General features: G+C 37.3%; 1 protein-coding gene across 1 annotated transcript in view; it reads left to right on the top strand.

Annotated features, from left to right (window-relative positions):
* The window catches only part of PARD3B (par-3 family cell polarity regulator beta), a 1,279,582-nt gene that overhangs the window by 584,672 nt on the left and 673,429 nt on the right, over positions 1-21,481 (top strand). The window contains exon 4 of the mRNA XM_049772907.1: positions 902-1,011. Within this exon, the coding sequence (XP_049628864.1) occupies positions 902-1,011 (110 nt within the window). The remainder of the gene's footprint in view (positions 1-901; positions 1,012-21,481) is intronic.

Here is a 21,481-nt window from a genome sequence, read left to right as displayed (position 1 = left end):
CCCCTAGGCCTGGTTAAGAAGGTCTTTGGCATGGCGGAGGCCTGCCGAACCCCATGCTGGAAGAGACTCCCCAAAAATTCAGTTTTTAAATGAGTATCTTTCAACTATATTTTTGAGTTTTTCCTCTATAGAGACCAACTTTGTATGAAATAAATTATTATAGGCTTAATTGTAGTCACAGTAGTTAGGCCTCTATCTCTGGTTTGATTGGATTTTATTGAATCTTCTAATAATATCTTTTTTTCAGAATTTAATAACTGAGTCAAATATTTAATAAAGGAAGCTTTCATTAAATTAAAAAGAGCAGGATATATTTCAGAGGCCTAACTTATTTTTCTTATCAGTTTTATCTACTTTAGGAAAAAAGGAGAATGGAATCAATATCTTTGTGTGCTTAAACAGACATTAGTGCTAAAACCTAAGCAAATAATTTATTCCCGAGTACAACATTATTCTGAAGATTGGGATAGTTCAAATGCCAGTAATAACAATACTTCTGCCTCGACTGAATAACAAAGTACATTGACATGAGACTCTTTACACTTCTCTTCTGGATAATTTTTTTCTCTTTTTTTTAAACATTGAAATCTATTTTTGTCATAATGCTGTGATAATTGTTTCGATTGCACTTTTCATCTCTCTCATTATGGAAATCTCTCCCAAAGTACTTGCTTCAGGAGGCAAGTATGGGGAAAGAGAAAAGTTGCCAGTCTTTGTTTCCACGCGTCATTCTCTAAGTGACTTACAAAAGATCATTAAATGCATTAATTTACAAGCATCCTTCAAAGAGAGTGTTTTTATATTAAAGGATGTGGTAAAGCTTTTTAATTAAATTGCATGGTGCCATGCGCTCTCACCCCCAGGGTTCCTTTGACCTCTCACCCCTCTTTCTGTGTTCCAGGCACACCACTGCTGGTGAGGAGGAGCAGTGACCCAGCACCAGGCCCACCTGCTGGTGCCCAGCGAAGCACTTCACAGCCCAGTGGCCAGAGTCTGAAACCTGTTTTTCCTGTAGGTATCCCACCAGTCCCATTTCTAATGAAAGATCAAAGTGCCCAAATCTATAAACTAACTGTGACATTGCCTTCTTAAGTAAGTTGATAATAAGAGATCTTTGGGGTAGGAGATATGCTATTTGTTATAGTAATAGCTATTACTAGTATATAGTTAAAGTGATAACTCATTTAGATGGCTACAATTATCTTCTGACCGCCATTTTAAGAACTTTTAAGTCATCTAGTTTTCAACATCAAGGGAAACCTACATTTTTTATCTCCATTTTACTGATCATGGAAGCAAGACAAAGGGGGGTTGAGTAATTTTTCTCAGGTCACAGTTAATGAAAGAGCTTAAGAATTTAATCCAGATGGTTTGGTTCCAAAGTCTATTCTCTCAAATACTGTGCTTCATAATGTCCCGGAATTTAGTTTGCATATTTCCAGCGTATGATGAAATGCATATGGTGAATGACAATAGACCCAATACACCCAAATTTGAATAGGCGGTACTCATACTGAGTTTGTAGAACCTACAACTCAAATTACACAAAATCAAAATATAGAAAGTGTTTATAATCTGGAGTTGGAGTAATAGTACAGTGAGTAGGACTTTTCCTTAGCATGTGGATATCAGACTGGGTTCAATACCCAGCAACCCATTTGGCCCTCAATCCCCTCTTGGAGTGATCCCTGAGGACAGATCAATGAGGAAGCTCTGAAGCAACAGAGTATGACCCAAAACCAAAAAAAAAAAAAATTAAGTATTTGTAAACAGACATTTTTATACCTGATTTATTTATACAAACGTTTAGTTAAAGATTAGATTCCTAAAGAAACTGTGTTATTTTTACTCATGACATTTTAGAATCTTTCTGCTAAATTCTGACTGGCTTTAAAGAGTTGTAATTCTGGTTTATCCGTTAAATAGCCTGAAAGTTAGATTAAGTTAATAGCTATAGATAATTCGAGTAACTAATCTTTAGTAACATCAACCTATTAAAAAGCTTCCTAAAAGCAAACCATTTTGCCATTTTCAGTTTCATTGCCTATAATAGTTTTAGGGGAAAAAAAGAACATAGGTCTTTTAGGATGCTGAATGAGCTAAGTGGGTTCTCAGAGTTTGGTATAAAATATTCTTATCAAGAACCACTGCCAATATGCAGGAGATAAGAACTCACTAGACTCATCATTGAGCACTTTCTGGTTCAAGATTTGTAGTAATATTTTTGGCATCTGTCTTTTATTAAATAAAAAGGCAAGTTCCTAAAATACTTTAGGTCAGAGGCATTCTGTCATTTTATAATCTTAAGCAAATGGATGTAATGGAGCATTAATAAAATAGGGTTAATATACTCTATGTTAATGATTAGTATAAAAAAAGACATTATGTGCCTATATGTATACTGTGCTCTGAGACCAAGTTCTACCTAAATAATTTCTATGGAACTGAACACTCAAGAGGAAAAATTACAAAGAAGAGAAATACTAAATGCATCTGTTGATTTTATTGTAAATATGCCCACTGTTAAAGAACATCTGATAAATAGGTTATCATCTTTTATAAGCAGAGCCCCCACCAGTATTTATTACCATTTTTCTATCACTTAGGCTTTGCACTGAGATAAACTTAAAGTATATCAAAATTGTTTTCCCCAAAAGAAATAAAATAGACAATCTTTCCAAAATATAGATACCCAAATCACTTAGTTTCATTTAGATGGGAAGTATGTTTTTCTCACAGAAATATTGAATAAATGTGGAAATGCAAAATCTTTGAATGGAGCAAGTTATCTAACATGGTCCAGTCCTATGTCTCAATAGGGAATGGGAAAACATTCTTTTTCTTTTTTCTTAACATTATTCTTTGTGGAGATAAAGAAAAGACCAGAAACACAAAGAAGAAGCCTTTGCCTTGTGTGCAGAATTGTGGTGGAATACCCTAGACTTCTCTTGTGTCAGTTGAAAGGTTATACCTATGCAAACTTTAAACCTTGATTTTTGAAATACTGTTATTGTGCTTGATTTTATTTCTGTCACTAGTGTCAGGAACACGGAAGTTGCTTTGTATGTTGGATTCAAGAATGCAGCACACACTTCATCACAGACTGGGGAAAGTCCTCGGATTTATTGGCAATTATCAGACTTTCCTAACTAAAATCATTCTCTCAGTAATAAAATTATTCTATCAGATAAATGCTTATTTGCTCAATGTTTGGTATCAAGTCAGACATCAATTTAAACTGTCCTGTTATGAGAAAGACATTTAGGTGTGTTCCTTTTAACCTAGATAAAAAAAAAACATGTATTTTATGTGTATGCATTGTTATCACATTCATTTACCCCGAAGAATATTCAAGCCTTCACTGTCCAATATCATAAACAGTGGCCACTTTTGATTGTCAGACCCCAGAAATGGAATTTCAGTAAAACATGTCAGTAGCATTCAAGGATCAATTTTTAAAACCATTAAGTAAAATGATCTCAATAATTTTTATAAATTCTACAGGTTATAGTGATACAATATTTGGTATATTGCATTGGATACAGTATACTTGTCATATAATTTTCACCTATATCCACATATTGGTCAAAACCTGGCTACCTGAAAATTCCAGAAAATATTTGTGCTTTTCATTGTTTTTCTACTGGACAGAACAGGTCTAGACAGAAGTGATATTGGAGCATTAATGGAATAGTTTGAGTCCCTTGGGAGAAGTATGTTAATTTTCACATCATCTCTGGGACAACTGTATGATTAGGCTTGCTGGGACTGGTCTCCTTTTTGGCCTGACCTTCTGGAATAATTTTTCATAGTGGCCCCAACAACTATAATAGGTATCCATGTAGAAACAATAAATTATGTGGCACCCTACTCTAGTACTGTGATGAACTTCTCTTGTTTGCTCAGTGATAAGAGGAACAGACTTTCAGACTTTCAAGCAAACCACAGGAACGTGACAACTACAATTCTTACATGTGCACACGCTGTTGAGAAGGTCCTTGGCAGCAAGAAACTCAGCCCAAGGCCTGGAGTCTTAGAGACTGCAGATGTTTTTCTCTCTCTCCAACTCCATCATGCTGTGTGATGCTTCCTCTACAAAATCAGCTGCATCCTGCCTCATTCCTGTGATTTAATAAGTGATGATGAATATGAAGAGTATGTGATAATCTAGTCAGGTAGCAACAAATATGAAAAATAATTACTTAAAAAGCTTTGCTCAATTGCATTGCATTTCAATATCCAAAGGAAAAAAATACAATCAAAAATTTCCATCTCTTAAACAGTGTTCACATGTAAGTAATTCACAGATGGCTGAGCCCCAAGTGGGTTATGTTCAATCATTCCCAAGAAATGAGACTTACTTATAACCCACAGCATAAGAAGCTGTAAGGATGAATATTTGACACATTTGATTATGTTGAAATATTGCCTTTAAAACCACAGTTGATGACTGTTATTTTTAGTTGTACTTCATTAGGCTTGTTATAGAGAGAAGAGTTTGCTTTCATGCCCTGAGATACAGGTTTTGTGAGAGGTTGGAAACGTTGAAGTTGTTTTTTTCCTTGTTCTGACAAATCAGTTGTTTAAAAAATTCTTCCTCAAACAAGCTAGAGAAGTTTTTAAGGGTTTAAATTAGAAGATAAAAAAGATTTTCTGCAAGCTTCCAGTGCTGTACTATTGAAACACTCCCAAATCTTAGAATTTATTATTGAATGTACCTCCAGATAAACAGCAGGAAACATAGTAGCAGATGAATAACATAAAACTACCTAATTTGTAAAAATGGCCAACTATTAGTGTGATGAGAGTAATGATTATCTTTTGATGCAGTATAAAATTTGGTTTTACTCACAGTATTTGCTTAAAGAGAGAACAGTCAGGCAAAGGCATTGAAGAGAGATTCTGCTTAGACCAAGTGTTACCTACCTTGCCTTGATTGTAACCTGGTGTTCCTGGCTTCAGGGCACGCCATAAAACCAGGTTCTCAGAATTGATGTTTCTGAATTTGCCAATAGAAGGGAACTCTAAAACAGATGTGATTTTTTTTTAATATCCGGTTCACTACCATGAATCCTTTGTGTTCTAATGACTGTTTATAGTTTCACATTTAACCCCTACAGCAAAATGGTCCTGCAGGGAAAGTAAATTAAAAAGTAGTTCTTAAAAACTATAATATTGTGGTTGTTCTCGGATAATAAGCCACCCTGTGTCAAAATGGTTACTTGTTTTGCTTCACCAAAATAAAATAAGAAAATATAGGTCTTTTCGATGTTGTTCCTTTAGAAGTCCATCTGTGTCTATTATAGGTATGTTTATTTTATAATTATGACCATGTTTGAGGTGATTAAATTGGAAGTTCATGGATGAGTTTCCATCTTTTAACTCTGAAGTAGAAGTCCACCCAACCCCCGACCTATTTATGAAACTGTAAGAGTTTCACACAGGTGTGTGTGTGTGTGTGTGTGTGTGTGTGTGTGTGTGTGTGTGTGTGTGTGTGAAAGAGAGGGGGAGAGAGAGAGTTATTCCCACACTTCTCAGAATCTAAAATAAAAATTAGAAGTTTAAGAAGCACCTGTTTTGGAGTTGAAGATAAAATAGAGTTTAGGAATCCTAACTTGTTCTAATAGTATGACACATTATAGAGACTAAGAAAAGTAGGAACTGCAACCTAACTCAAAATATGCACTTTTTTATAATTTTCTTTTTTATAACTGAAACCCAACTACAAACATGTTTGTAATCATGGTGCTTAAATAAAGATATTATAAATAAATAAATAAATATTCAACTTAGTTATTTCATCATGTTCTCAGTTTTTCTACCTTGAAAATAGTGTAGAAATTCAAGAAATGCAAGATGTTAAGATAAAACATTTTGGTTTGCTCCAAGGAGAGGACAAAATAACTTGTTTGGCCTTAAATGACACATTTGTTAGCTTTTGGAAGTCAAGAAAAACTGGCACAAACCAGTTATATCAAGAGAAGCACTTTTGAAGCATTTATACTAGTCCGATGTATTAAGTCAAAAGGCAATATTTGGTTCTTCAGTGTTTAATGTGTAATCAGATGCATAATTGCAGATAGAGTTTACTGAGAGAAAATTGTTGTGATGAGCAGAAACATTGCTCCCCACCAATAATTCTCTTCTCTTCTCTCTCTCTCTCTCTCTCTCTCTCTCTCTCTCTCTCTCTCTCACTCTCTCTCTCATTCTCTCTCTCTCTCTCTCTCGTTTTGGGACTATGTGTTTTGCTCAGGGATTATTCTGGACCTGTGCTCAGGGATCATCTTTGAATTTTTCTTTGCAGTTTGGGGCACCATTATTGAACCAGAATCAGCTTTCCATGCAAGGCTAATGCTATACTGTCTCTTCTTTTTTTTTTTTTTAATTTTTATTTTTTTATTTAAACACCTTGATTACATACATGATTGTTTTTGGGTTTCAGTCATGTAAAGAACACCACCCATCACCAGTGCAACATTCCCATCACCAATGTCCAAGTCTCCCTCCTACCCTCCCAACCCCCGCCTGTACTCTAAACAGGCTCTCCATTTCCCTCATACATTCTCATTATAAGGAAAATTCAAAATGTAGTTATTTCTCTAACTAAACTCATCACTCTTTGTGGTGAGCTTCCTATGGTGAGCTGGAACATCCAGCTCTTTTCACTTTTGTGTCTGGAAATTATTATTGCAAGAATGTCTTTCATTTCTCTTAAAACCCATAGATGAGTGAGACCATTCTGCGTTTTTCTCTCTCTCTCTGACTTATTTCACTCAGCATAATAGATTCCGTATACATCCATGTATAGGAAAATTTCATGACTTCATCTCTCCTGACAGCTGCATAATATTCCATTGTGTATATGTACCACAGTTTCTTTAGCCATTCATCTGTTGAAGGGCATCTTGGTTGTTTCCAGACTCTTGCTATGGTAAATAGTGCCGCAATGAATATAGGTGTAAGGAAGGGGTTTTTGTACTGTATTTTTGTGTTCCTAGGGTATATTCCTAGGAGTGGTATAGCTGGATCATATGGGAGCTCGATTTCCAGTTTTTGAAGGAATCTCCATATCGCTTTCCATAAAGGTTGAACTAGACGGCATTCCCACCAGAAGTGGATAAGAGTTCCTTTCTCTCCACATCCCCGCCAACACTGTTTGTTCTCATTCTTTGTGATGTGTGCCATTCTCTGTGGTGTGAGGTGGTATCTCATCGTTGTTTTGATTTGCATCTCCCTGATGATTAGTGATGTGGAGCATTTTTTCATGTGTCTCTTGGCCATTTGTATTTCTTCTTTGTCAAAGTGTCTGTTCATTTCTTCTCCCCATTTTTTGATGGGATTAGATGTTTTTTTCTTGTAAGGTTCTGTCAGTGCCTTGTATATTTTGGAGATTAGCCCCTTATCTGATGGGTATTGGGTGAATAGTTTCTCCCACTCAGTGGGTGGCTCTTGTATCCTGGGCACTATTTCCTTTGAGGTGCAGAAACTTCTCAGCTTAATATATTCCCATCTGTTAATCTCTGCTTTCACTTGCTTGGAGAGTGCAGTTTCCTCCTTGAAGATGCCTGTAATGTCCTGGAGTGTCTTGCCTATGTGCTGTTCTATATATCTTATGGTTTTGGGGCTGATATCGAGGTCTTTAATCCATTTGGATTTTACCTTCGTGCATGATGATAGCTGGGGGTCTACGTTCAATTTTTTGCAAGCGGCTATCCAATTGTGCCAACACCACTTCTTGAAGAGGCTTTCCCTGCTCCATTTAGGGTTTCCTGCTCCTTTATCGAAAAATAGGTGGTTGTATGTCTGGGGAACATTTTCTGAGTATTCAAGTCTATTCCACTGGTCTGAGGGCCTGTCCTTATTCCAATACCATGCTGTTTTGATAACTATTGCTTTGTAGTACAGTTTAAAGTTGGGGAAAGTAATTCCTCCCATATTCTTTTTCCCAATGATTGCTTTAGCTATTCGAGGGTGTTTATTGTTCCAAATGAATTTCAAAAGTGCCTGATCCACTTCTTTGAAGAATGTCATGGGTATCTTTAGAGGGATAGCATTAAATCTGTATAATGCCTTGGGGAGTATTGCCATTTTGATGATGTTAATCCTGCCAATCCACGAGCAGGGTATGCGTTTCCATTTCCGCGTGTCCTCTCTTATTTCTTGGAGCAGAGTTTTATAGTTTTCTTTGTATAGGTCCTTCACATTTTTAGTCAAGTTGATTCCAAGATATTTGAGTTTGTGTGGCACTATTGTGAATGGGATTGTTTTCTTAATGTCCATTTCTTCCTTATTGCTATTGGTGTATAGAAAGGCCATTGATTTTTGTGTGTTAATTTTGTAGCCTGCCACCTTGCTATATGAGTCTATTGTTTCTAGAAGCTTTTTGGTGGAGTCTTTAGGGTATTCTAAGTAGAGTATCATGTCATCTGCAAACAGTGAGAGCTTGACTTCTTCCTTTCCTATCTGAATTCCCTTGATATCTTTTTCTTGCCTAATCGCTATAGCAAGTACTTCCAGTGCTATGTTGAATAGGAGTGGTGAGAGAGGACAGCCTTGTCTTGTACCAGAATTTAGAGGGAAGGCTTTTAGTTTTTCTCCGTTGAGGATAATATTTGCCATTGGCTTGTGGTAGATGGCTTCAACTAGATTGAGAAAGGTTCCTTCCATTCCCATCTTGCTGAGAGTTTTGATCAAGAATGGGTGTTGGACCTTATCAAATGCTTTCTCTGCATCTATTGATATGATCATGTGGTTTTTATTTTTCTTGTTATTGATGTTGTGTATGATGTTGATGGATTTACGGATGTTAAACCAGCCTTGCATTCCTGGGATGAAACCTACTTGATCGTAGTGGATGATCTTCTTAATGAGGCATTGAATCCTATTTGCCAGGATTTTGTTGAAGATCTTTGCATCGGCATTCATCAGCGATATTGGTCTGTAATTTTCTTTTTTTGTAGCATCTCTGTCTGGTTTAGGTATCAAGGTGATGTTGGCTTCATAAAAGCTATTTGGAAGTGTTTCCGTTTGTTCAATTTCATGAAAGAGTCTTGCCAGGATTGGTAGTAGTTCCTCTTGGAAAGTTTGAAAGAATTCATTAGTGAATCCATCTGGGCCTGGGCTTTTGTTTTTCGGCAGACCTTTGATTACCTTTTTGATTTCATCAATGGTGATGGGGGTGTTTAGATATGCTACATCCTCTTCCTTCAACCGTGGAAGATTATAAGAGTCCAAGAATTTATCCATTTCTTCCAGGTTCTCATTTTTAGAGTTTCTCAAAGTAGTTTCTGATTACCCTTTGAATCTCTGTCATATCAGTAGTGATCTCTCCTTTTTCATTCCTAATACGAGTTATCAAGTTTCTCTCTCTCTCTTTCTTTGTTAGGTTTGCCAGTGGTCTATCAATCTTGTTTATTTTTTCAAAGAACCAACTTCTGCTTTCGTTGATCTTTCGGATTGTTTTTTGGGTTTCCACTTCATTGATTTCTGCTCTCAGCTTTGTTATTTCCTTCTGTCTTCCTATTTTTGGGTCCTTTTGTTGAGCACTTTCTAGTTCTATTAGCTGTGTCATTAAGCTACTCAGGTAAGCTCCTTCTTCCTTCCTGATGTGTGCTTGCAAAGCTATAAATTTTCCTCTCAGTACTGCTTTTGCTGTGTCCCATAAGTTCTGATAGTTTGTGTCTTTATTGTCATTTGTTTCCAGGAACCTTTTGATTTCCTCCTTGATTTCATCTCGGACCCACTGGTTATTGAGTATGAGGCTGTTTAACTTCCAGGTGTTAATGTTTTTCTTCTGAGTCCCTTTGGAATTCACAAATAATTTCAGAGCCTTGTGGTCAGCAAAGGTAGTCTGCAAAATTTCTATCCTCTTGATATTATGGAGATATGTTTTATGTGCCAGCATGTAGTCTATCCTGGAGAATGTCCCATGTACATTGGAGAAGAATGTGTATCCAGGTTTCTGGGGGTGGAGTGTCCTATATATATCCTCTAGGCCTCTTTCTTCCATTTCTCTCCTCAGGTCTAGTATATTCTTGTTGGGTTTCAGTCTGGTTGACCTATCCAGTGTTGACAAAGCCGTGTTAAGGTCCCCCACAATTATTGTGTTGTTATTGATATTATTTTTCAGATTTGTCAACAGTTGTATTAAATATTTTGCTGGCCCCTCATTTGGTGCATATATGTTTAGGAGAGTGAATTCTTCCTGCTCTATATACCCCTTGATTAATATAAAATGTCCATCTTTGTCCCTTACAACCTTCCTGAGTATAAAGTTTGCATTATCTGATATTAGTATGGCCACTCCAGCTTTTTTATGGGTGTTGTTTGCTTGGATGATTTTTCTCCAGCCTTTTATTTTGAGTCTATGTTTGTTCTGACTATTCAGGTGTGTTTCTTGTAGGCAGCAGAAGGTTGGATTGAGTTTTTTGATCCATTTAGCCACTCTGTGTCTCTTGACTGGTGCATTTAGACCATTGACGTTGAGAGAAAGAATTGTCCTGGGATTTAATGCCATCTTTATATCGAAATTTGGTGTCTTTTGGTTAGTCTTGTCTTAAATTAGGTCTTTCAGTTTTTCTCTTAAGACTGGTTTTGTGTCTGTAAAGTTTCTGAGCTGCTTTTTGTCAGTGAAACCATGTATTCTTCCGTCAAACCGGAAAGTGAGTTTTGCTGGGTATAGTATTCTGGGTGAAGCATTCATTTCATTCAGTCTTGTCACAATATCCCACCACTGCTTTCTGGCATTGAGTGTTTCTGGTGACAGGTCTGCTGTAAATCTCAAGGATGCTTGCTTGAATGTAATTTCCCCTTTTGATCTTGCTGTTTTCAGAATTCTGTCTCTATCTGTGGGATTTGTCATTGTGACTAGGATGTGTCTTGGGGTGGTTTTTCTGGGGTCTCTTTTGGTTGGTACTCTTCGGGCATGCAGGATTTGATCACATATATTCTTTAGCTCTGGAAGTTTCTCTTTAATGATGTTCTTGACCATTGATTCTTCCTGGGAATTTTCTTCCTGGGTCTCTGGGACGCCAATGATTCTTAAGTTGTTTCTGTTGATCTTATCATAGACTTCTATTTTCATCTGTTCCCATTCTTTGACTAATTTTTCCGTTGTCTGCTCATTTGCTTTAAGTTTTTTGTCCAATCTCTCCTGCTGTATGGAATTGTTATGTATCTCATCTTCCACAGCACCAAGTCTATTCTCAGCTTCTGATACCCTGTCCCAGAGCTTATCCATTTTGTCATTCACTTCGTTTACTGACTTTTTCAGTCCTGTTAGTTGACATGTTATTTCAGTTTGGAGTTTTGTCATTTCTGCCTTCATATTTTCTTGGTTCTTATTAGTGTTCTGTTCAACTCAATCCATGGTTTCTTGGAGTCTGTTGAGCACCTTCCATATTGCTAGTCTAAAGTCCTTATCTGAGAGGTTGATTAGTTGTTCAGTCATTATCTGGTCCTCAGAATTGTCATCTTCATTCTCTATGTCTGATGCTGGCCTGCGTTGTTTCCCCATTGTCACACTTGTATTGTGGGTTTTTCTACGTGTTGTGGTGGTATTCATTGTCTATATGATGTAGGCAGCACACTCCTCTGGCTCCTCCCTTTCTGGATGGGCTGGCTTGCCTCTAAGGGAGGGGAGTCCTCCGTGGATGAAGCCTCACACTGGGTCAAATCTTAGGCCCGAGCATGCAACAGAGAAGACAGTCCAGAGAGAAATGCTTGCTTCTCTGATATAGCACAGTTCTTATTGTGATTTTTTTCTTATTGTTGCAATGGTGTTCTTTTCTTAGAAGGAGCGCACGGCCGCGTAGCGAAGCGGAGCGGCCGTGCTCTGATGGAGCCTCTTTTGCTCCAATCCCAAGAGTTTCACACAAGAGGACAGTAGACAGATATTTACAGTTCACACTCACAGTTGGGCCCCTCTGCGCAGGCTTAGATTCGTGTCTTTTCCCCGCCTGATGTCCCAAGCAGGGAATCCAGCTTCTGCAGCAGTCTGCCGGCCGGTTTTTATGTCCTGAATCCCGCCCTGGAAATGGCCTCCGGGATAGGGAGAGCAGATTTCTGGAGCCTCTTTTGCTCCAATCCCAAGAGTTTCACACAAGAGGACAGTAGACAGATATTTACAGTTCACACTCACAGTTGGGCCCCTCTGCGCAGGCTTAGATTCGTGTCTTTTTCCGCTATACTGTCTCTTAAACCTTCAACTTTGATTTTGCTTATAATATGATGAAGTCTGTGTTAAGAAAATATCCTTGAACAGCTCCTGTTATTTTTTTTTAATGCATAATTTTTTTATTTAAACACCTTGATTACATACATGATTGTGTTTGGGTTTCAGTCATAAAAGGAACACCACCCATCACCAGTGCAACATTCCCATCACCCAAGTCCCAAATCTCCCTCCTCCCCACCCAACCCCCGCCTGTACCCTAAACAGGCTCTACATTTCCCTCATACATTCTCAATATTAGGACAGTTCAAAATGTAGTTATTTCTCTAACTAAACTCATCACTCTTTGTGGTGAGCTTCCTGAGGTGAGCTGGAACTTCCAGCTCTTTTCTCTTTTGTGTCTGAAAATTATTATTACAAGGGTGTCTTTCATTTTTCTTAAAACCCATAGATGAGTGAGACCATTCTGCGTTTTTCTCTCTCTCTCTGACTTATTTCACTCAGCATAATAGATTCCATGTACATCCATGTATAGGAAAAGCTCCTGTTATTTCTAGGTTGAATATTTTCAAGTCCTTAGTAGAAAATACTGAGATACTAGAGAACTTGAATTCATTTGGCATTTAAAATTAAAACGATTCTATTACCACTAATTGATCTCAGGACTTTTGGTTGTGGCTTTCTTGCCTTTTAAATAAAATATAGAAACTTACCAGATATTCTAATGGTCACATCCTATTTTTTTCTATCTATTAGACATACATAACTAAGTAATTAAGAAACACTGAACTGAATGAAAGAATTGATGTCAGTTGGATGGAAGTCACTCTCCATTATCTTTCAAGGAGAGAGAGAGAGATGGAAGAGTAAACGGGTGGGAGAAATAACATGTTATATATAATTGCATTATTTAGAGAGTCTGAAGCCTACAAAAGGTTTTCCTTTTTTTTTCTCCCCTCCTGACACAGTGATTTAATAATAGTCCTGGTGTTTGTAACTCCAGCTGTTCACGCTGTGTGCTGATAAGAGCAGAACTTGGAGACACATTGCAACGATGGTTTTCATATGGCTTTGTTTTTAAGAGATAAAGACGCCAGCCAATATTTCATGGGGCCAAACGTTGACTTAGTTTGGCAAGTTTAGGCAGCATAATTTTTGAGGCAGTTACGTTTGTAAAGGCTTGAGTACAGGTAGGACAAATCTGGATGTCTGACTTATTCCACAACCAGTGTTTCACAAAATCTTGCAGAAAAATGAGGAACAGACAAGTTGTCTGAATAGCTGTCACCATGACTAATCAAGGAACCTGAGAAATGTGACTGCTAGTGAGGTGTGTGCCCTCCCTTATCACTCTCATTGGGTCTATTCCAGCATGTAAAGGTCTAAAAGAAGGTTTGCCCTGCAAAGGTCATTTTCAGACACGGAAAAGTTCACTGTGAAATGCAGCCTTTGTCTGTGTCAATTGATCAGCACATAATGAAAATGGAAGGAGTTTTACTTTCATGGCAACATCAATTGATTAATCCCTTAGATGTCCATAGCCCTTCTCTATGCCATCTGGAAAGCATAAGACATGGCTCCTGTCCTCAGGAAACTTACAACTGAGTTCTGCAAACCAGCTCTAAATCAGCCAAGCAACCCTAGCACACTATCACTGGCATCTAGTAGTCAAATAATAGACTTTTAGCAATCAACATTGATCTTTGAACTCTATTCACCCTCTCCAGTAGGTCGCCCTGCACTCTCTTTGATAAAATAATCTCTTATCTCCTCAAATATAACTGCTTGTTTATATGTCTGCTTATTTTTAGAACTAAGCTCCTGCGAGGCTTGAGTCAGTTTGCTTTTGCCAAGACCTTAAGGCTCTGTATCTGACACAGACATATATAAGTAGAATAAAACTTGTACTTCTGAGATGGTCAAGATGAATTCAACAAATTGTAACTCATTTAAACCATTTCATGTGCAAGATGTGGATATATATTTGTGTATGGATGTATGACACAGAAAGTAAAAATGGTGAAATTACTGATTTAACATACTGTTTTACTCCCTAAAGAGCTGTTGTTTAGAATTCTCTGCCTTAAGGTGATCTAATACCTTTGTTTCTAGGAGCTGTCAATGGAAGAAGGTTATTAAAACACAAGTTCTCTCCTTTGAATTGAAATGGGGTTAGTGGCTGAGATCAACATATTCTAATGTGATGAATGCTTTATCTTTTGATAATTCTAGCATGAATATAACATGGAAAGGTAGTCAGAGAGAAAAATAAATCACATTATAGGAAGAGAACATATTTTAATCATTCTTGAGACAAATTGTTATAAAGCCCAATTTTTTTAGTATTTCTTCATGTGGATAGAAACAGAGGTTTGCATTTGCACATTTGAACCAACTCAGAGTATTAAAAAATCCTTGTTTAGTCTATAAATATCCAACAAAGTGCTCCTGCTATCATGTTCTCTTTGCATCTTTTTCTATGTCAGAATCTGTAAGAAGTTGTGATTTCAAGTGTCTCATAAAGAAATAAAATACTGATATTTAAGTTAAGAGTATAGGAACATAAATATGGGGATTCTTAGCAAATAAAGTAATAGAATTTTGTTGAGTGGGCAGAAATATTTGAAAGTGTTCATTCATTACAATTTGGTAAAGATGTCTAATTAAAAAAATTTTAAAGGTCCAGATAGTGTCTTCTGATTGCATCAGAAGCTCTATAATCCTGAGAAAATCATTTAAGTGCTACATAATTTCCTCAGGAGATAGCTAGCGAAATAGGATTAGTAGTTCCTATGGACTCAAACATTGAAACTGTTGATTTCAGAAGCCCAGATGTGAAGTCTTCACATGGTATGAATTAAATGTTCAATTTCCTCAATAATCATAAGATTCAGATAATGAGATTTGATTTCCATCCTGAAAGAGCAAAATGGATTCTTGCTCAAGATTCGATCAAGAAATATGTACTAAATACACCAATGAGAATGTCAGATGCATGTATAGACACTATCATCCATGTCTAGATTGTGAGTGAAAAGGAACTTAGATCCAAAGGCTATAGAGTGTGTTGCTTCTTTTACTCAAAAGTGCAAGTTTACAGGTAAGGAAAAGTTTCCTGCCTGTCCTGCTTTCCTGGCGACTATCATGCTGTGGGCATTTATTAAGTGAGGATCGATTGCCTACAAGGAAAGGGTTGCTTAATTTATCTCGAGAAGAAGCCAAACAATCATTATGGAGGGAAAATGAAATTAAAAACATTTCCTCTGCCTTTGGTCTTATTCTTGGGCTATACTGCTGAGAATTTCTGGTTCTCACAACATAAACTCCTGAAGTGTAAGTTTGCATTTTGTTTTTCTTTGAAAATTCTCAACTGACACTGTGCAGATTATTTAAAAGCCTTTTCTCCTTTCGCAGGAGGGTGGCCCCTTTCCTAATGGCTCTGTCCTTTAACACAGAATTCTAATTTAGATGAATCACATCTTAAAAGCAGCTCCCGTGTGTGTTTTATGCTGGTGGAGACACAGAGCATCCTCGTAAGCAGCATGTGTGCTTGTCACCATTCAGCTTTTGATGTCTGCTTAGATGATCAGAGGGACATCTGGAGTGAGTTAGTTTTGAAGTCACTGGTGTGAGGCACTGTGGAGCTGAAGCTTCTGACATGCTTGAACCAGTGAAAACACAGCTACTTTGAGCAAATCTTTAGGACTTGCAACTTGCTGACAATTTTCAGACTGACATGATGTTATCCTATGGACTTCCTGGCCTGCCTGTGCTTTCAAAGTCGCCTACCTTGAAAACAAAGAGTCACTAAGTGGGGGTGTTTCCAAGGTTATTACAAGAAATGACTTCTCTTTTCAGTGGGAAAAAAGTAGATTCTTAAGGATTAGAAGTCAGAACTTATGATGTTCTTAAGAATGTTCACCTTCTTTGTTTCTGCTTTGAATTTCAGTCTCAGTCACTCATGTTTTCGTTTTAACTTATAAATGAAATATTCTTGCCTGTCAGCTATGTTCTATGAAAATTCACAAGCTAACTCATAATCGTCCAAGTAAATGACTTACCTAATTTTGAACCATGATCAGAAGTTCACCCCTGTATTATCATTTATCAAGTCAAATCTTATTTGGGAGGCCAGAGAAATAGTGCCATGTTAAGGTGCTTGTCTTGCTTGCAGCTAACTGAGGTTTAATTGCCAGCATCCTCAATGGTCCCCTGAATCACCAGGAGAGATTCCTGAGTAAAGAACCAGGAGTAACCTTGAGCATCAATGGGAGTGGCCCCAAAACAATAATAACAACAACAAATCTTATTTAAAAACTTATTACATACAGACTTTTTGTTGCATAGCTTTTCCAATGAGGTTTTACTAACACAAGATGATTTATTTACTATTTTCTAGGAAAAATACTATCTACCAAATATGTGAATATATTAACAAAATTTGTCCAGGTCTTTTTTCCCCTAAAACTTTACCATTTATCATTACTTCATGATATAGTTCAAATTTCTTAGGAACCAGAGAGAGAGTACAGCTGGGAAGGCACTGAGCTTGTATTTGGTTGAAACTGGTTTGGTAGCATGTATGATTCCACAAGTCCTTCTAGGAGTGATCCCTGAGCACAGAGCCAGGAGTAAACCCAGAACATCCCTATGTGGGCCCAAATCCTTCCCACCAAGAATGCTATATATCATTTGTATAAGGTATATGCTATTATATATGACTATGATATATGTGATATGTGATATATACTAATCCTCACCACCTTAACCATCTGTGCTTAGTAGAACTTAGCACATTTATATTATTATAACCATCATTACTAATAATAATCACACATCTTCAAACTCTTTATCTTATAAAATTGAAGTTTTATACATTTTAGTAATAATTTTAAATAATTATAAATTTTTTTGTTTTTTGGGGTCACACCTGGCAGTGCTCAGGGGCTACTCCTGGCTCTAAGCTCAGAAATCGCTCCTGGCAGGCCCATGGGATACCGGGATTTGAACCACCAACCTTCTGCATGCAAGGCAAACACCTTACCTTCATGCTATCTCTCCGGCCCCAATAATTATGAATATTTAACATAATTATTTAATTACTATAATTATCTCTTCTAACACCTGAAAATCACCATTCTACTTCTTCCCTCAATTTTCAGGACTAGTGATTGCTCATATTGTTGGTAATCTCTAGTATTCATCTTTTTGTGACTTATTTCTTTTTTTTTTTTTTTTGGTTTTTCGGGCCACACCCATTTGATGTTCAGGGGTTACTCCTGGCTAAGCGCTCAGAAATTGCCCCTGGCTTGGGGGGACCATATGGGACACTGGGGGATGGAATCGCGGTCGCGATCTTTCCTTGGCTAGCGTTTGCAAGGCAGACACCTTACCTCTAGCACCACCTCACCGGACCCTTGTGACTAACTTATTTCACAGAGCACATATTTTCAACAAATATTTAGCAAAGTAGTTTGTACTGCAGTTTTTTTTTTCATTTTAGTACCAAGTAATATTTCATTGTTTGTAGAAACTATATTTGCTCCACTCCTCATCTCTTGCTCAACATTTGTAACTCTTATCTGCCCACTATCATGAATGATGCTGCTATGGACCTGCATGGACAAATATCTCATTCTCTCTCTCTCTCTCTCTGCTGTCTTTAATTATATAACCAGAAGTGTAATTTGCTGGGCTTTATATAGTTTATATGGTTTATATAGTTTCCACTTTTGGAGGAGCCACCATTTTTTTCCTACTGTGGATATACCACTTAACTACCCTGGAAATGTGGACCTGGATGCCAGTCTCCATATCTTTACCAACACTCTGGTTTTCACGGGGAAGCTCTACTTACAGTAGCATCTTGTCTTCTTGATTTGTAGTCCACTGATGACTAGTGATGCTGGGTGAGCATCATTTATGGGAGTCCTCCCTGAGTAAGGCTGAGTCTGACCCAAACCCCCCCCAAAAAAGAAAACACCCCCCAAAAAACCCTTTACTTCATGGCATCTTTTCAGGCTATTAATTGTGTATTATGCCTGAAATTCAGTTTGTCTATTCTATGTTGTTATTGGCCATTTCTTTGGAATAACACTCAATATATTGTTACCAACTCCAGTGTTGTGATGCTTTAAACTTATGTTTACTTCAGGACTCTTTCATTTTTTCATTTCTTCTATTTTGATTTTTAAAATATTTTGAGTTTTTATTACTATTATTATTAGGTGCAAATATAGTGTCATTTTGTAGCATGTTAGCATTTCCTTTTCCCTGCATTATTGTTTAAAATACTGTCCCTTCCATCCCCCAGTCAATGATTTTGCTACCCTTATTAAGATAATTTTTATTTATTACTTTATTTTGGGCTCATGGCATGATATTTTACAATTTAAATCTACCCTCTGTATCTGACTTCATGCTCAGACATGCCATGAAAGTAAGTCTATATTTTTCCTACCTTTATTTTTCTGCCAAGTCATTGATAAATATCATTCTTCTTCCTTTTCTTAATTAATTTCCGGTTTTCTTTCAGAACCCAGCCCACATAGGGCACACAGTCCTGCATTTATATTTCTTCTCTGCCTTATGTCTTAATTTTTCACTTTGTAGTTGTTGTTTTGGTATTTTGGGAAAGGAATGCCTCACTTATCAGTACTCAGGGTTTTCCTTCTGGTTTAGGTTTCACTCCTGGTTGACTCAGAGGACCAAATTTGGGACTAGGGATCAAACCTTGGTGAGATGCATGCAAGGCAAATGCCCTAACCACTGTACTAGCTTTCTTGCCCTTAATTTTCCACTTTTCTGTGTGTTTTTTATTACTAGACTAAAGTTATTGTGATTTGAATAAGTATGTACCTAAATATCAGAGGAATGATTATAAAAGTCCTATGAAAGTAATGGAGTACTTTTTCCAGATTAAAGTATATCCTATGTAATCCACAAATTGTTGTGTTTTTAAAATGCCTGCAAATTCATCTGGCTCTTACTAGAATTTATAGTCCATCATCAGTAACAAGCTTATGTCAGTTGTGAACACACACACATATCTGCGTTCCCAAATATGTCCTTTTATCTCACACAAATTCTAAAAGGGCTGGAACAATAGCACAGCTATAGCATGGTGGGTAGGTGTTTGCCTTGCATGTGGCCAACCCAAATAAACAAAAAGTCTAAAAGTTAATCTTTACTGCCTATTTATTAAAGACAAAAAAGTGAACATTCAAGCAAAATTATTTTCCACAGAACTATATAACTATGATTTTCAGAGCTAAGATTGTACTTCAATATGTCTTTTATTCTGAAATATAGATTATTCATTCTACCCCTCAAATAAAACAGTAGCGTCGGAAGCAGCATTCCAAGAGTTGGTACCTTCGTCACTTAATTTGTTCTGTTGCCCAAATCCTTTGAGCAGACTTCATTAGAATCTGCCTCCGAAGCCACATGACAGGCCACCCCCAAATGAGAATATTTCAGCCTTTTATAGTCACATTATTTTTCCACAAAAAAAAACAGTATTGTCCATATCTTGCCAAAAATGATATTGTAAAGTAGTCTCAAATGACTTGACTATTTATACTATTCCAGTATCTCTATAAAGAAGAAAGATTTGCCAGCATAAAGACACACACACACACACACACACACACAACTGAAGCAGTCACTAAAAATATTTATGAGATAATATATTCAGATGTACATCAAGTGGCAGAGTTTTATAGCCATTCTTTGTTTATCCAATTGTCTAGTGACTAAGAAAACTAGGTTTTCTCCCTGACTCATCCGTTGGCTCTGTGTCAAGTTAGGCAAGTATAATTGTGTTCTCTGTCTGGAAGGGGATTGTCTCCTATCTTGCTCACAGTGGAATTGCAAGGTTAATGCCTTTTATCTTGAGTATAGCTTTTAGCAGACTGTGGGTGCTTAATATATGTTAATAATAGTGATAATAACAAATGTTGATAATTAAAGGTCTTGTATAATTACCAAATTTCTAATGTGTGTTAAATATAATTAAAGGGAAACAATTTCAATGAAGATGCATGTGCACAAAGGCTAGAGCTAGCCACAGTTTTATTTTTAGCTTCTTAACTAATGTCATGTGATTCTAATATTAAGAAATCTAATTATGATTACAGTTTCAGAAGGGTCATATATTGTGGACCCATCTAGGGTATGGAAACCGAGAGACATCTGCTTGAGTGGAAATGCCTGGTTATAATGGGAAACCACAAAGGACTGGTGATTGGAATTTGACCACATGAAATTGTGCATTGAACATTGTTATTACAATTTATCCTCATAAATGAGTTCTATGAGAGAAAGCTCTTTTGCCTGGAAACTGGGCAGCATCCCAGGGTAACAAATGGAGATGCTCTTTGTTTTTGAGACCAGAACCTCTCTAAAAGATGTAGGTAAATTTTGAGGAAATTATAGTTCTAAATAATTTCTCAAGAAATTCAACTTGGACAATCATCTGATGAATTCACATTATTATTTTTTTCATATATATTTAAAGTGGTTGATGATAATTATGTTTTGCTAGAAGCTATAGTCCAGAGTGGTTAGAATCAGAGACTCTAGGGCTGGCAAGACACTACATTGGAAATGCTCTGCCCTTGCCTGAGTTCACTCCTGATTTGATTCCCAGCACTACCAGGAATGATCATTGAGTACAGTATCAGGAACAAACCCTAAGCACAGTGGTATCCAATGCTGCCCCCCCTCAAGAAATAAACAAACTGGAGAGGACTTGGAAGATGGCTCAGTGGCTTGCAGTGCTGGCTAAGCCTGTGCCAGGCCCTTAAGCTCAAATTCAAGTGTCACCTATTATTCATATAATGGCATTTGGACTTAGACACGCCCTTGGATAACTCCACTGTGAGGACAGTTGAACCTGGACATGCCCTGGACATGCCCCTTGAACATGCACGCTTGTCATGCTGGGTATAAAAGGGGAAACTTGGACTTTGGGGGGGGTACACAAGATAGTGACCATAGCAGTGCCCGCTGGTTTGCAGGGGGCATAAATAAAGCATCAGTGAGATAATGCCTGCTCTTTATCTTTTTCCCTCTCTCTCTCAGAGGATGGTCACTAAAAATTGGTGTCCTGCTCCTGTGAGCCTTATAGTACCGGGCCCTGGCAGTTTGGGCTCCTGCAGCCCTGGCAGCCTTGGGTCCTTCCAGCCAAGTAGCAGGCAGACTTGCAGCTTATTGCAGTAACCTGAAGGAGCCTGGCAAACTTATAGATTACTGCAGATTACTCTCCTATGGAAAACTGCAACGAGGGATTTTACAAAAACCTACTGT

This window comes from Suncus etruscus, chromosome 5, assembly GCF_024139225.1.
Source record: "Suncus etruscus isolate mSunEtr1 chromosome 5, mSunEtr1.pri.cur, whole genome shotgun sequence".
Classification (NCBI taxonomy): Eukaryota; Metazoa; Chordata; class Mammalia; order Eulipotyphla; family Soricidae; genus Suncus; species Suncus etruscus.
Note: the sequence above shows the minus strand (reverse complement) of the source record. Positions and strands in the feature narration are given on the sequence as shown.